We start from the raw sequence: 16,993 nt of genomic DNA, 5'->3' as shown, positions 1-16,993 counted from the left end.
TGGGAAAGTAACATGTTAAAAAAACAATTTAGGAATATAACATACTTTGAACATAAAAACACAACCGGCCATCTTCTTCTCAATTTAATTAACATGCATAAAAAATCAATTTAAAATTTTATGAAGATTTAATAGTCAATAAATGAGATTCAAGATCTAATGATAAAGAAATAATAGGTTACCGGAGACACATCAGAGCTCTATTTTTTACACACTCAATATTGTTACAAAATCTTGATAAGATAATTTTAATTATACATTGAAAGACCATTAAACATTATTGTAATTTGTTAATGATTTTGTTCAGATTTAATTACGACTTCATTAGATGTTTTTTCAAGATGTAGTTATAATCATCTTGTCAAGATTTTTCTAACAGTATCGAATATATCGAAAACAGAATTTCGGTGTGTCTTCCATGATCCATTCTTTTTTTTTATTCCCTTATTTTTCTCTCTTGTCATATCTCTTTATCTCATTTTTGTTTTCTTAGTTATTGAATGTTGAATCCTATTTCTTAGCCACTAAATCTTTATAAAAATCTTGGTTGATTTTTATTTAGGTTAATTAATTTGTAAAAAAAAAAATATTTAAAATATTCACTGAACAACTTTATTTCAAATAGCTGTTGCGTGGAAAAAAAATATCTGAGACGTTGAGACGTGATGCTATTTCAAATAATACAAAAATATTTTTCTAAAACAAAGGTGTGTTCAAAGTTCAAACTATTATCCCGATACCTTTTCAACCTGTTACAGGAAACTATGTTATTTTTTTAAAAAAATCCCAAAATTTCCAGCCTAAATTTCAAGTTGATGAAACTAGTTGTCCAAAAGGTATCACCGTGGGGACAAGCCACTATGATCAAACCAATACCACTCATTTGTATTCCTGTCTCCTTTTGAATTTCCATTTCTGGTCTAGAAAACATGCACTACAGTAGGTCCAATATGGCAACTAACGTAGGTAGCTGGGCATTCAAAACCATTTTCACAGTACATTAATATTACTGATCACAACAAGACAAAATTCCTAGTAAGGGAGAGGTAAATCAATGCTAAGGGCCTGTAATGTCATCTAGACGGCCACCAAAAGATCTTATCCAGCAGGGTAAAAATATAATCAGTCATTGAACCAGCTTTTGATCCAACTATCCGTCTGCTGGGAGGCAAATTTTTCACTTATCAGTTGAAAACGGTAATATGCGTTATTTCTAGATGATAATGACTGGAAGAATTGATTGTCAAAGCTATCTAGAGAGTTGACAGAAGCGGTTGTTGCCGTTCTAGTTGTGCCTTGGACAGAAGCCCATCTCACTGCATTAAGTACAGGGCTCAGAGCTTTTCCAGAGAATATTTTCAACATATCAGCCAGCCAAAGAATTAACAAAGAGAAGTGCAGGAAAAACGATGAGAATATCTAAGAATTACACTTACCTACTTCTCTTTAGCTCTTCTTTATTGCTGATAATAGAAACTACCACAGCCATTGACACCGTAAACACAACTCAGTTCATTAGAGATGGGGATACCATTGTTTCAGCTAATGGAAGCTTTATATTAGGATTTTTCAGCCCGGGCATGTCCAAAAACCGATACTTGGGGGTATGGTATGGCAAAATCTCTGTCCAGACAGTAATTTGGGTTGCCAACAGGGAAACTCCCCTCAATGATACATCGGGTGTTTTAAGGCTAACGAATCAAGGAATTCTTGCGATTCAGAATCGGAGTGGGAGCATAATTTGGTCGTCCAACACGTTGAGACCTGCAAGGAATCCAATTGGACAGCTTTTGGATTCAGGAAACCTTGTTGTTAAAGAGGAGGGTGATAATGATCTGGAAAATTCTTTGTGGCAGAGTTTTGAATATCCAGGTGATAACTTAATGCCAGATATGAAGCAAGGACGAAACAGAATAGCAGGCATGGACTGGTACATGACATCATGGAAGTCACCTGATGATCCATCCAGAGGTAATATTTCATACATACTTGTTCCTTATGGTTACCCTGAGATACTTGTGATGGAGGATTCAAGGGTGAAGTTCCGTTCTGGGCCATGGAATGGTAAGCGGTTCAGCGGTGTACCGCAATTAAAACCAAATCCCGTATACTCATTTGAATTTGTTTTCAATGAGAAGGAGATTTTTTACAGATACCATCTTCTTAATAGCTCAATGCTTTCAAGGATCGTGGTAAGTCAGGATGGTGATATCCAGCGCTACACGTGGATTGATCGAACACAAAGTTGGGTGGTTTATCTCACTGCAAATCGAGATAATTGTGAACGCTATGCCCTATGTGGTGCAAATGGTATTTGTAGTATTGACAATTCTCCTGTGTGTGATTGCTTGCATGGATTTGTACCAAAAATCGAAAGTGATTGGAAAGTCACAGATTGGTCAAGTGGTTGTGTTAGAAGAACTCCCCTCAATTGCTCTGTTGATGGGTTCCGTAAGCTCTCTGGAGTAAAGTTGCCTCAGACAAACACATCATGGTTTAACAAGAACATGAATCTCGAGGAGTGCAAGAACACATGCTTGAAGAACTGCAACTGTACAGCGTACTCAAGTTTGGACATCAGGGATGGTGGAAGTGGTTGCTTGATTTGGTTCGGCAACCTACTTGATATCAGAGTATTTGTTGAAAATGAGCCGGAGATTTATATAAGAATGGCTGCTTCTGAACTAGGTATGAAGTCAACCCATGGATAAATCAATTGCTAATACTTGGTTTCTTATTAGTTACAGTAAAGTCATAAATTAAGTATATTAACTGTTAATATAATTTTTTTCAAGCACTAGCTCAACTAGAAGCTGAGGTGGGATTTAAAATGCAACAGAAGAAAATTTTCTTCTTAATTCTAACCATCATATCCTGTTACTTAAGACATCTTATGACAAGATGCACTGAAGAGTTCCTGTCTATGCGTAGTATTGTTTTAGCATAAACCTTAAGTGCTCTGCCTCGATCAGTATTGTTTACATTGTATGAACAGATAAAGAAAATTTTCTATTGTTGCATAATAGCCATTTACTAATGAAAATTTTCCACCCATAATAACCAACCAAATGTATATGCTGGATAGTTGACATTTACTATTGTTGTCTTTTAACTCCACTTTTTCTCTGCCTTGGTGTAGATAATGATGATGGTGCGACGAAATCCAACGTGAAGAAAAGGATTATAGTAATTTCTGGGTTGTCTGCAGGAATTCTTCTCCTTCTCCTAGCCTTGTTCTTATATATTCGAAAGAAGAAGCAGCTGAAAGACAGTACGTGACTAACCCTGTGAAATTTTGACCATTCTCCTCCCCATCCCTTTAAATATGGCAGCTCAGTTCACTTTAAAATTTGAATTTTGGCAATCTAAGTTACAATAAAAAATTGTTGAAGAGCTCATTATAATTGATGTTTCAAAGAAAATTGAATTTAACAAAAGGCAGAGATTCCTTGTTTCCATTTAGTCACAGCAGTTCTGTGTGCAGGAAATATGACTGGTGTTTTTGAAGGAAATTTACAGCACAAGAGAAACAAAGAAGATCTGGATTTACCATTGTTTGATTTTGGTGCCATGGCTCGGGCAACCAATAACTTTTCAGTTAACAATAAACTAGGCGAAGGGGGTTTCGGACCTGTTTATAAGGTACCAATCAATTCACAATCATGCAATTTCTTTTCCTAATTTAATGAGAAAAACTCGTGGCTCCACTGTATTTCTGTGGTATTAGTTTCTTTGGACCTTTTGTAACTACATTGCTAATTAAGTATCAAATGCAAGTGGCAATGTAGTATGCAGCATCAAATTATGATTCTCTACTCATGAGACAGTGTTTGGTTTGCTTCTGATACTGAGTGATTCTTTACAGGGAACGTTGAATGATGGGAGAGAAGTAGCGGTGAAGAGGCTCTCTAAGAATTCAAGACAAGGAGTTGATGAGTTTAAAAATGAAGTCAAGCATATTGTGAAACTTCAGCACCGGAATCTAGTAAAGCTTCTAGGATGCTGCATTGAAGTGGATGAAAAGATGTTGATCTACGAGTTCTTGCCCAATAATAGCTTGGACTTCTTTCTTTTCAGTTAGTATCACTCCCAACCCATAAATTCTTAGTTCAAGTATTATATTTTACTTTATTGTCATCATACAAACACCAACACCTACTCTGTGGGAGTTATGTTTTGAACAACAGCCCAAAAGTATGTTTACCACAACATTTGGAGAGATGATATAAGGAATGGAAGGGAAACCATAAGCATGATAAAAAATACATTGAGATCCTTAGGAAAATGGCTTGGTGGGGAAGAGCTTTCTCTAGTTTCGTTGTCATGCATTCATCAGCATCTATGTATTTAGAAAACGCATTTGAAATTCTGTTTGAAAGTCCATCAAAATTTTGTATGCATTAGCCTTTATCCTGTTTCTTTTATCCGCATTTATGGATCTTACAAGAAGCTGAATGAATTGACATGGCAGATGAAACACACAGACTGCAACTAGACTGGCCTAAGCGCTACAATGTTATCAAAGGGATTGCTCGTGGACTCCTTTATCTTCACCAAGATTCAAGGCTAAGAGTAATCCATAGAGATCTGAAAGCTAGCAATGTATTATTAGATCATGAAATGAATCCAAAAATTTCAGACTTTGGCCTGGCTAGAAGTTTTGGAGGAAACGAAACCGAAGCCAATACAAACAAAGTGGTGGGAACATAGTAAGTATCTCCTCAGAGTGTAGTTTACTTCCGTTTCTCGCAAATTCAGCCTGACATTTTTGGTGCACGTCCAGTGGCTACATATCCCCGGAGTATGCATCTGACGGTCTCTACTCGACAAAATCAGACGTCTTCAGCTTTGGTGTGTTGGTGCTAGAGATAATAAGCGGGAACAAAAACAGAGGATTCTCTCATCCAGACCACCAACTCAACCTTCTCGGGCACGTAAGTCTAAAAATTGTAACATTGAATGATTTCGAGATACCACATCTCTTTCTAATGACATGGTATCACTCATCAATCAGGCCTGGAGACTATTCATAGAAGGCAAGCCCTTGGAACTAATTTCAGAATCAATAATTGAATCATGCAATTTATTTGAAGTGCTACGTTCGATTCACGTGGGTCTATTGTGCGTTCAAGAAAATCCAGTAGATAGGCCGAGCATGTCGTATGTCGTTTTGATGCTGGGAAACGAAGATGCATTGCCTCAGCCTAAACAACCTGGCTTTTTTACTGAAAGGGATCTGATAGAAGTGACTTATTCATCAACCCAGAGCAAACCGTATTCAGCTAATGAATGCTCTATTTCATTGTTAGAGGCAAGATAGATACATTTTGTGGCTTGATTCATAAGATTCGTATTGTCCTAGAATCTATAGCTGCTTCCACATTAGCTTTTTTCTTTATGCTCCAATACTAGGTTTGTAGCAGGGTTATAAATCTAGTACAAATACGAGCCTACATACCGAAATGACTATTTGACAACCTTGTTATCCTAGCAAGAACTCTTTTATACATTGACAAGAATGTCTTCGTGTTATATTGGTACATTCTTTCCTGTTCTTTTTATCTCGGTTAGAGCTTAGATGGCATGGCAAGTATTTGCCAGCATTCTCATTTACAAGTTAAAACAACTTCCAATGTTGTGGGGCGTTTGTGATTCAACAGCAAAGGAAAGTATCGGAATAAGCAAATACTAATACTGCTAGGCATATACATGAGACAAAGCACGGGAAGTGGTTCAAATGGAGTAAATATCATGACTTGTATATATCAATCATTAATGAAGAAGTTAGAGAAATATATAAATTTCAAGTTTAAAAAAATATATTAAAAAATATATAAATTATATATTGAAATCTCCCTTAATTTATTTACATGAAATGTAAGGAAATGGATGTTGTAGTGGTTTTACCTCCATGGTGGTGCCGAATGAGGTCCGTTTCCTTTCTCTGTCTGTATGGCAAGCGCGCGAGCCCATTTTGAGAGACGAATGACGCCTTGAAAAATCTCTGCAAGCCGTGGCTCATATACTCGTTGAGGATTTTGATCGAACGCTTGTACGCTTGTGTAATGTTTATTTTCTGAAAAGCGATTTTTATAAAATTATTTTTAAAATTTTTTTGTGTTTGTTTATCATTAAAAAAGTTGGTCAACGAAAAATATTTTCCAGTTAGAAAAAAATTTGAAGGAAAATTTGGACGGAAAACAATTTCCAGAAGTTGTGAAAAATTTAGAAATATCATATTGTTTGCTGATTATATCAAATTTGGTCCTCAAACTTTTGATTGTTGTATATATTTTGTTTTGAATATTTATTTTTTAATTTCTTCTCTTAAAATTTATTTTTTATATTAACTTTGGTCCTCATTTTTATAATTGTTATTTGCTTTTTTCTTATTATTTTTTTATTGAAATTTTTTATCTATCAAATTTGTTCCTCATTCTTTTGATTGTTACTTACTTTATTCGAAATAATTTATGAAATGTTAATTGTTATTATTTTAATTTCTTCATCTTTTATTTTTTTTTATTTTTTAGATTTGATCTCTATTATTTTGATTATTATTTATTTTATTTGAGATAATTTATGAAATTATATTTTTTTTCAATTTCATTCTCATTCAAATTTTTAGTTTGTAAGATTTGTTCCTCATTATTTTAATAAACTTGAAAAAAATAAAACATTAATAAGTTATTTTCCATGACATAACCAAACACTGAAAAATATTTTCCAACTTATTTTTTATTACACTACTAAACATCAGAAAATAATTTATTTTTTTAAAATTATTTTTTTAAAAGCAAATAAACGGTCTCGCTGACATATTTTGACGATCTCTTGGGAAATAAAACGTTTTAGAGGGTGCGCAGAGAAAAGGAACGGGCCAGAGCCCTATTGGTTCAGTTCATAGTGGCAAAAAGTCACTGGCAGTCCCTCTATGTTTTATATTTGGTCAAATGGACCCCTCAATGAATAATGTTTTCGACTTAAGCCTTACACTTTCCCTTTTCGATGATCACTGTAGAAATCTTCCCACCTGAGAGCCAACTTTCAGGTGACGATGCTCTAATCACTGTAGAATACTCTATTAATTAACTGCCTAAATGAATCATTTGCCAATATTAATTTCTTGTAACCTTTCCTAAAAGATGCCAAAAAATATTTTAAATCAGTTGAAAGTTGAAACTAGGATCAGTCCTACAAGTATCATTGCAGGTCTAGTAGACTTGTAAAGTAGGTCCACTAAGGCAGCTAGCCTTACCATGGACAAAATACCATTGCCGTGGAATCTGTGGCATTCAAAACCACCCAAATTCTTTTTTTTTTTTTTTTTATCTTTTATCACAAGCTTTCTGGTGTTTAAACACATACTTTGTAATCAACATGGAGTAATGTATTAACAATTAATATGATTGAGTTGAATTAAGAAAATTTGATATCCGACTTGAGTATAGAGTTTTAGAGGTATTATTATCATGTAAACATTATCTATACTTTCAGAGTCTAATTTATTTATCTATTTAATTTAGTTGATCCATCAAATTACTATTGGCATATATTATTTTAGATTTAAGAATAATTTTCAGTTGTATATATGGTTATCATCAAGTATCATTGTGGAGCAAAACAAACAACTTCTATAACCAATAAAATATAAATATTTCTTTTATTAAATCTATGCAATTCAAATTATAAAATGCTTAACGATAAACTTAAATAACTCTTTAATAGTCACGCAAGTAATTTTTTTTTTTGTGATTAACAGTCATCACAAAGTCCAAATAAAAATGTATTTAATTAAGTGGGTTTTTTTTTTATCATATTCATATGTTGATTTCATCTAAATAATTTTCATATGATTTAATAATCTTATAATTAATTCTAATATATAATACGCATAGAAATTTATTTTATGAATGTATAATTTGTACATGTTAGGGTTTGTTTGAGATTTTTGAAAAAATATATTTGTTTGTTATTTGATGAAATTGAGTTTGATTTTGTAACTTAGTTGTTTTGTAATGAAATAAATGATGGCCTATTTAATGGGTACATTTCACATTTTATCAATTTTATTGTTAAGTTGAAAATTTTGATAAATTTGGAAGAATTTGATTTTTTTATAGGAAATTGATAATGATTTAAGGGTACCATTAAAATAAATTAAATAAGTTTGAGTTAAATCAATAATAGCTAATTAGTTGGGTATTGATAATTTGTTTAGTTCACATTATTAATTAATATATTTAATCATCAATATTCTATATAAATTTCATACAAGTGATGAATGATTGTTCTTGGATGTATCGAGTTTCACTCGAAAGTTTGCGAAGGATGAATTATTTTAACGGGGTTAAGAGTTTTATTAAATATGCATTATCTAATCCGAAAAATATGAGTAGAGGTGGTATTAGATGTCCATATAAGAGGTGTAAAAATAGAAAGTTTTTCGATCCAGAAGTTGTTACGATGTATCTTCTATAAAAAAAGGTTCATAGAGAAATATTTGTGTTGGTTTGCACATGAAAAACCATATGTTCCTTATAAGACCATGATAGAAAAGATGGTTGAGTTAACTTCTAGTTCTAGCAACGTGTATGGAGTTGTAAATGATAATAGTAACCATTATAGAAGTATGATTATAGATGCAATGAGAATGAATCAAGGTGATGCAAAGGAATGTTCAATCATAAATGAAGAACCAAATGAAGATGTATCCAGATTTTTTGATCTTTTGAAAGATTTCTATGAACCATTAAAGGATGGGTGCACAAATCACAGTAAATTATTGACTGTTGCACTAGTATTCATTATCAAGTTAGATTATGGGCTGAGTAAGGCTGGTTAAGACAAAATCATCAAATGAGTGAGAAACATTTTACTTGAAGGGAATAGGTTGAAAAAGAACTTATGTGCTGCTAAATCCAAGATGAAAACCTCTTGGTCTAGGATACCAGAAATTAACATGTGTCCAAACTTTTACATGTTGTACTCCCTAGGAAATACAGATTTGATTAAGTGCAAAACCTATGGGCATGCTCGATATAAACCCTGAACTGGCAAGGGAAGGATTGTTGTTGCATATAGAAAACTGAGATACTTCTCAATAACTCATAGATTACAAATATTATTCATGTCTTCAAAGATTGTTGAGTACATGACATGGTATCATTCACATGATATGGTGGATGAAGTAGTGATGCACCCCTCTGATGGTGAAGCCTGAAAACAATTTAATAGGGTGCATCCTAAGTTTTTTAATGAAGCTAGTGAATGTATACGTTGGAATATGTATAGATGGATCCAATTGATTTAGGTCATTTGTTGCATCATATTCTTGTTGGTCAATGATACTCATGGTTTATAACCTACCATTGAGAATGTGTATGAGTCTAGAATTCATGTTCTTATCTATGAGCATACCTAATACTAATAATCGAGGTAAAAATATAGATGTTTTTCTTTGACTATTGATTAATGGGTTGAAGCAATTGTGGTCGTCCAAGACTTTAACGTATGATGTCTCAAGAAAATAAATTTTTTAGAAGAAGACAGCTTTGATGTAGACTATCAATGATTTTCATGTGTATGTGATAGTTTCTAGTTAGAGCACCATGAAAAGTTAACATATCTAATACTATATGAAAAATAACAAGGTCTTCACCTTAAAAATGGTGGTAAAAACATGTTTTTTTTTTTTTTATTGTAACTGGATGTTCTTGCTAATCGAACACAAATACACAAAGAGCATAAATGACTTCTTTATAGGTAGATTTGAAAAAGATGTTGTACCGCCAGTATCATTGGGTGGAGAATTGTATAACATGATCTTGTAGTACAAGGTCATTACGTTTGGTTTTCAATCCAGTAAACAAAAGTTTCCTGATTTTAATGTGACTCACAATTGGGTTAGATGAAGTATTTTTTGGGAGCTTTTATATTGGAAAACTAATCTTCTCCATCATAATATGGATGCCATACATATTAAAAAGAACGTGTTTGAAAACATTTTTAACACTATGATGGACGTGAAAGGGAAGACAAAGGACAATATGAAGACTATAATGAATATACCTTTATTTTTTTACTATAAGAATATGGAGTTGGTTTATAATTGATTAATGGTTGTAAAGCCAAAAGCTAGTTTTGTTTTAGACAAGAATGTACAATTACTTGTTTACCAATCACTTAAGAGTCTGCTTTTTTATGATGAATATGCTTCGAATATATCTAGATTGGTGAATTTGGAGGATGAAAAATTGTATGAAATGAAAAGTCAAGATTGCCATGTATTTATGCAAACACTCATTTCACTTACTTACTGGGATTTATTGCTAAAAAAGATATATGATGCACTCATGAAGATCAATCATTTTTTTAGAGATATATGCTCTAACAAGTTACATTCTCAATATTGTTCATACAATCTATAAACTTGAGATGATATTCTCTCAATCTTTCTTCGACTCAATAAAGCATCTACCTATACATCTATTGTTTGAGGAAAAAGTTGGAAGCTTTGTCCAGTATAAATGAATGTATTTATTTGAGAGGTTAGGAATTACAAATTCATCCTAATTAAATTTTTAGTCCTTTTCTTTTTAATTTAAAACATTAATTTAATTCCATACAAATATTTGTTCAACCTAAATAAAAAAGTTAAAAACAAAGCGCATGTTGAGGCTTCGATATATTATGCTTATATTGTTGAAAAGATCTCAATATTTATTTCGTACTATTTTGAGCCTCACTTGAGAGCAAGAATCAACCACATTCAAAGACACAATGACAATAGGGAAATGCCATTAAGTGAGAACTTGTCAATATTTTTCCATTTTGGACGACTCGTACAAAAAATTATAGTGAAGGAAAGATACTATACAAAAATCAAATTCAAACATGTATATAATTATATGTTATTTAACTGCGATAGATTGATATGTTTTATTCAGTAAGTACAATATTAACATGTTGTTATTTTAAAATATGTTTTCTCATACTCTTATAAATTGATAGATTGAAAACTTCATCGTATGTAACATTGTCAATTTTTACTATCTCAAAATCCATATTTGATTGAATCTTAAATTTTCCAATTACAAGATGAACAATTTACAACATGGTTCTGAATTACACTACTTAATAATTTGTTATCTCTCATAATACTTAATTTCATTAAACATTTCTCTTTAATTGTTAATGTTTGTAATCAAATACCAAGTTTATCAATTGAGAATGCTAATGGTAGTTTGAATTTACTATTTTTAGGTTCTAAAAGAAAGGTCAAGTTCTACAACGAGTATTTCATCAATGTATATGTGTTTCATACTAAAGAGTATGGTTAGGGTAGAAAGACCTATAATAGTGGAGTTTGTGTTAAGGGATCAACTTTTAATGAGTTTAAAGTTGATTATTATAGGAAGTTAGAAGAGGTGATTAAACTACAACATCATAGCGAGAAAATCTTCACAATAATATAAATGTTATTGGTATGATACCACCGATAGAGAAATCAGAGCAGATCCTTGTATCATTGTTTGGTTGAAATTAATATAAATGCTAGACTTCATAACATCAATGATATCTTTATTTTTTTTAAGCAATAATAAGTTTATTACATATATACTCTTTTATTTAGAAAAGAGCATTCTAGGGTTGATTGGTTATCCATGGTGAAAACTAAACCTAAAGGTTATGTCCATGTTGTTTAGGAGTAACGATGAAGTAACTACAAGAAACGATATCTTTTAAATTGATGCATATCGAGTTGATTTGTCTATCGATTTAGAAGAAAATTTAATTTTTCATGTTGCTAAGAATGTCTATGTTAATGTTGATGTTGATGAGTTAAATGATGTATTGAGAACTATTGAACATACAAAAGTTAATGAAGATGATGATATCGATGATCATCAATTCAATAAAGATGATTATGATGGACATGATAATGATGATGAAATAGAAGAAGAAGAAGAAGAAGAAGAAGACGACAATTATGATTAAATTGTAAAATATCAATGTATAATGAAATTGACTTGATGATGAACTGTTATTAACACAGATGAAACATTTATTGTTATGATTTTATTATTATGAATACAAATGGTATTACAATGTTGTAATTTTACTATATTTGCAGGTTGGATAAATAGAAAAAACAAGAACACTTGTAAAAAGAAACTATCTCATACTAATGGAATTAGTGACAAATTGCAAAATAGCCACAAATTCATTGATGGACAAAGTCGAGGATGAACTCTCTCCAATATTTATAATTATGTTTCAAAATATAACAAATTTGGAGGAGGAACAGAAATCAAGGACGAGTTCTCTCCAATCCAGGAAGAATGATGTAGACGACCTTGTGATAACAAGTGAGTTTGAGCAGTCAGGTGTGAATTTGCCAACTAGATAAGAATTTGCCCTAAACAGATTACGTGGATAGCCTAGCAAATGCATTTATAGACCAGTGAGATAAGTCTAAGTCTAAGAGGAGGTATGGTTGTGATAGATCAGAATGATGACTTAAAAAATCATAACAATGCTTAAAATTGCTATTTTGACCATCGGATCTTTAAATTTAAAAATTCTAGTCCTAAGGGCTAGTTTTGACCTTTTTTATAATTTTTCTTGTTATTTTTAGATTTCATGTATTGTTTTGGATTTTATAGTTGTTTTTATGTTATTTTTGGATTTTTGTTTTTGATTCTGAGGTAGAGTTTACTTTATAAACAAAATTTATTATTATTATTTTAGAGACAATAAATCTGCAAATTTAAATTTCATATTTAATTACTGCTATTTTCACTCATAAAAAAAATATATTATTTATTAGTTGTTATCTTTAATTTCCGTCAACATCAATTATCATCCTTAGTAGGAAAAACAACGGAAATTCCCACACAGAAAAGAGAGTAAATCAACGCGAGAGGTAACGTAACCAGAGTAGTTTCTAATCATTAATCAAACTGTGCAACTTTTAGACTTAATAATGTAGTACTGGGGTGGGTGGCTAGACTTTATCAGTCCACGGACAAGGCCATGATAATCCCCTTATCCCCACTTCCTTCAGCCTTTTCTTGACTATCAATATTTTTGCATGCGGCGTTTCCCACTCGATGGAATATTGCTCTCTCAGCTCTCAGATGACAGTGACAAGACAGGTCTGAAAGTATGCAGTATCTAACGATAAATATTTGATTATTTTCTAGTCTAAGCCACCCATATATTTAAAACCTTGATCAGCTACAAGAAAGAAAAATGAGATGAGAACATCTATGGATTACATTTCCGTACTTGTTCTTTGCTTCTCTTTATTGCTGATTCTAGAAACAGCTACGGCCATTGACACCATAAACACAACTCAGTCCATTAGAGATGGTCAGACCCTAATTTCAGCTGATGGAACCTATGTGTTAGGATTTTTCAAGCCTGGCAAATCCAAAAGTAGATACTTGGGGATATGGTTTGGCAAAATATCTGTCGTGACTGCTGTCTGGGTTGCCAACAGAGAAACACCCCTTAATGATTCATCAGGCGTTTTAAGGCTTACCAACAAAGGAAGTCTTGTCCTTCTCAATAGCAGTGGGAGCATAATTTGGTCTTCCAACACATCGAGATCACCTGCGAGGAATCCAGTTGCACAACTTCTTGATTCAGGAAATCTTGTTGTGAAAGAGGAGGATGATGATATCCTGGAAAATTCTTTGTGGCAGAGTTTCGAACATCCAACTGATACATTATTGCCTGAAATGAAGCAGGGATGGAACAAAATAACAGGAATGGACTGGTCATTGACATCATGGAAGTCATCTGATGATCCTGCCAGAGGCCATTTTATAGATATGCTTTCTCCTAATGGGTATCCGGAGATACAAGTGATCGAGGATTCAAAAGTGAAATATCGGTCTGGACCATGGAATGGTCTCCGGTTTAGTGGCTCAAATCAATTAAAACAGAATCCCAGGTACACATTCGAATTTGTTTATAATGAGAATGAGACATTTTACAGATATCATCTTGTCAACAACTCAATGCTTTGGAGGCTTGTGATCAGTCCAGAAGGCGATCTCCAGCGCTTCACATGGATTGATCAAACACAAAGTTGGTTGCTTTTTAGCACAGCAAATACTGATAATTGTGAACGTTATGCCCTATGTGGTGCAAATGGTATCTGCAGTATTCAAAACTCTCCAATGTGTGATTGCTTGCATGGATTTGTACCCAAAATTCGAAGTGATTGGGAAGCCACTGATTGGTCTAGTGGTTGTGTTAGAAGAACTCCAGTAAATTGTTCTGTAGATGGGTTTCAAAAGGTCTCCGGGGTGAAGTTACCTCAGACGAACACATCATGGTTTAACAAGAGCATGAATCTCCAGGAATGCAAGTACATGTGCTTGAAGAACTGCAGCTGTACAGCATATTCAAACTTGGACATCAGGGATGGAGGAAGTGGTTGCTTGCTCTGGTTTGGCGACCTTGTTGATACTAGAGTATTTAGTCAAAATGAACAGGATATTTATATAAGGATGGCTGCTTCAGAACTAGGTACGAAAGTTATCCTCTGGACAAATCAATAGCTAATACTTGGACTTGAGTACATTATAGAAAAGTCTTATATTAACTAGAATAACTGCCTAAATGATTCATTCAAATATCAAGTAACTCAAGAAAATTATAGGATCAGAAACATATTGCTAGACAAGAAAATTCTTTTCTTTTTCATTCTAACCATTACAGCAAACGCTACATAAGCATCTTACAACAAGATGACTGCATTTCCTATCAGTTATATATCATTAAGCGGAAAGAAACTTGTAGCATAAGGGACTAATTTGCCTGCCCAGAATATTATAGTTCTAACAAAACAAATGTAAGGGCAAGGTGGCATTTTCTTTTACTGTGAGTTCATTCAAATTTTCCTCTCCCTTGTGTGTAGGTAATGGTGATGGCGCAAAGGTTAATGATAAATCGAACACGAAGAAAATGATCATACTAAGCTCTGTGTTATCTACTGGAACTCTTCTCCTTTTCCTAGCCATGGTCTTGTATATTCGAAATAGAAAGCAACAGAGAAACAGTACGTTACTATCTTCATGAAATTCTAACCAATCCCCTCCCCCCAAATCTATGTAAAGATAGGCAGTTTAATTTATTTTGAATTTTGTTTTTCAGTAATTGAAGGTACAATTTAAGTACAGTCTCAAATGAAATTTGCACACAGAAAACAGAGATCCCTCGTTTCCTTTTTACTCATAGCAGATCTGCTTGCAGGAAAAGTAAGTGGTGGTTTTGAGAGAAATTCTAATAGCAACCTCAGGAAAGAAAACCTGGATTTACCGTTGTTTGATTTGTATACCTTGGCTGGTGCAACAATGGACTTCTCAGAAGACAGTAAACTGGGAGAAGGGGGATTTGGACCAGTTTATAAGGTACTAATCTATACACAATCATGCAATTTTTTTATGGCTTCTCAATTTCATGATACAGCCTACTGGCACCAATGTTCGTAGTGGGAAAGTGTTCTAACTTTATAAGTTCCAACAGAAGCAAGAAGCAATATAGTATGGAGCATAAACCATGATTCTCAACTTTCATGAAACAATGTATGCTTGCTGACAATATCGAGCGACTTTTTTCAGGGAACATTGAAAGATGGACGAGAAATAGCCGTGAAGAGGCTCTCTAAGTTTTCGAGACAAGGGCTTGATGAGTTTACCAATGAAGTCAAGCACATTGTGGAACTTCAGCACCGAAATTTAGTGAAGCTTCTAGGATGCTGCATTGAGAGAGATGAGAAAATGCTGGTCTATGAGTTCTTGTCTAACAAAAGCTTGGACTTCTTTATTTTCGGTTAGGATCGCTCAAAACTGTACAAATTTACGTTCAGTTACTATACTTTATTATGGTCATACAGACACCCACACCAATTATGGGTGAGTTTGCATTGACCAGCGGCCCAAAGGTGTGTTTCCTAGATCATTTGGAGACAGAAGTATGAGAAGAAATGGAAACTCACAAGACAAAAAGAAAAATCCTTTAGATTCCTTCGAAATATTTGTGGAAAATGTTCGAGAGGATCTTTCATTCCTTTCATAGCTATTCATACTGCCATATGCATTTGAAAATTCATCAAAAAAAGTATGCATTACCTTGTTTTCGTACTTTTTTTCATATGCATCTATAGATTTTACAAGAAGCTGAATGAATTAACCCTGGCAGATGAAACACACACCTCGCAACTAGACTGGCCTAAGCGCTACAATGTTATCAAAGGGATTGCTCGTGGACTCCTTTATCTTCACCAAGATTCAAGGCTAAGAGTAATTCATAGAGATCTGAAAGCTAGCAATGTATTATTAGATCATGAAATGAATCCAAAAATTTCAGACTTTGGCCTGGCTAGAAGTTTTGGAGGAAACGAAACCGAAGCCAATACAAACAAAGTGATGGGAACATAGTAAGTATCTCCTCAGAGTTTAGCTTACTTCCGTTGCTCGCAAATTCAGCCTGACATTTTTGGTGCATGTCCAGTGGCTACATATCCCCGGAGTATGCATTTGATGGTCTCTACTCGACAAAATCAGACGTCTTCAGCTTTGGTGTGTTGGTGCTAGAGATAGTGAGCGGGAACAGAAACAGAGGATTTTCTCATCCAGACCACCAACTCAACCTTCTCGGGCACGTAAGTCTCAAAATTGTAACATTGAATGATTTCGAGATACCAAATCTGTTTCTAATGACATTGTCCCACTCATCAATCAGGCCTGGAGACTATTCTTAGAAGGCAAGCCTTTGGAACTAGTTTCGGAATCAATAATTGAATCGTGCAATTTATTTGAAGTGCTACGTTCGATTCACATGGGTCTGTTGTGCGTTCAAGAAAATCCAGTAGATAGGCCGGGCATGTCGTATGTCGTTTTGATGCTGGAAAACGAAGATGCATTGCCTCAGCCTAAACAACCTGGCTTTTTTACAGAAAGGGATCTGGTAGAAG

The 16,993-nt window shown here is 33.6% G+C and overlaps 2 protein-coding genes across 2 annotated transcripts in view; both read left to right on the top strand.

Annotated features, from left to right (window-relative positions):
• The first annotated feature begins 1,065 nt into the window (after positions 1 to 1,065).
• Positions 1,066 to 5,550, top strand: LOC7454387 (G-type lectin S-receptor-like serine/threonine-protein kinase At4g27290). The gene is made up of 7 exons (XM_024611546.2): positions 1,066 to 2,688; positions 3,140 to 3,271; positions 3,485 to 3,642; positions 3,866 to 4,076; positions 4,472 to 4,709; positions 4,784 to 4,934; positions 5,015 to 5,550. The coding sequence occupies exons 1-7, from the start codon at positions 1,410 to 1,412 to the stop codon at positions 5,318 to 5,320; spliced, it is 2,475 nt and encodes an 824-aa protein (XP_024467314.1). The 5' UTR covers positions 1,066 to 1,409; the 3' UTR covers positions 5,321 to 5,550.
• Positions 5,551 to 13,149: 7,599 nt separating this feature from the next.
• LOC7454383 (uncharacterized) overlaps positions 13,150 to 16,993 on the top strand; it is a 61,132-nt gene continuing 57,288 nt past the window's right edge. The window contains exon 1 of the mRNA XM_052456956.1: positions 13,150 to 14,312. Within this exon, the coding sequence (XP_052312916.1) occupies positions 13,263 to 14,312 (1,050 nt within the window). The 5' untranslated portion in view covers positions 13,150 to 13,262. The remainder of the gene's footprint in view (positions 14,313 to 16,993) is intronic.

This window comes from Populus trichocarpa, chromosome 11, assembly GCF_000002775.5.
Source record: "Populus trichocarpa isolate Nisqually-1 chromosome 11, P.trichocarpa_v4.1, whole genome shotgun sequence".
NCBI lineage: Eukaryota > Viridiplantae > Streptophyta > Magnoliopsida > Malpighiales > Salicaceae > Populus > Populus trichocarpa.
This window is presented reverse-complemented; position numbering and strand designations above follow the sequence as displayed.

Bases quoted from the DNA above. Each gene is read 5' to 3' on its own strand.
- LOC7454387 (XM_024611546.2), top strand. From the start codon at position 1,410: ATGAGAATATCTAAGAATTACACTTACCTACTTCTCTTTAGCTCTTCT. The intron at 3,643-3,865 runs GTACCAATCAAT...GATTCTTTACAG, and splicing joins GTTTCGGACCTGTTTATAAG to GGAACGTTGAATGATGGGAG. The intron at 4,077-4,471 runs GTTAGTATCACT...TTGACATGGCAG, and splicing joins CTTGGACTTCTTTCTTTTCA to ATGAAACACACAGACTGCAA.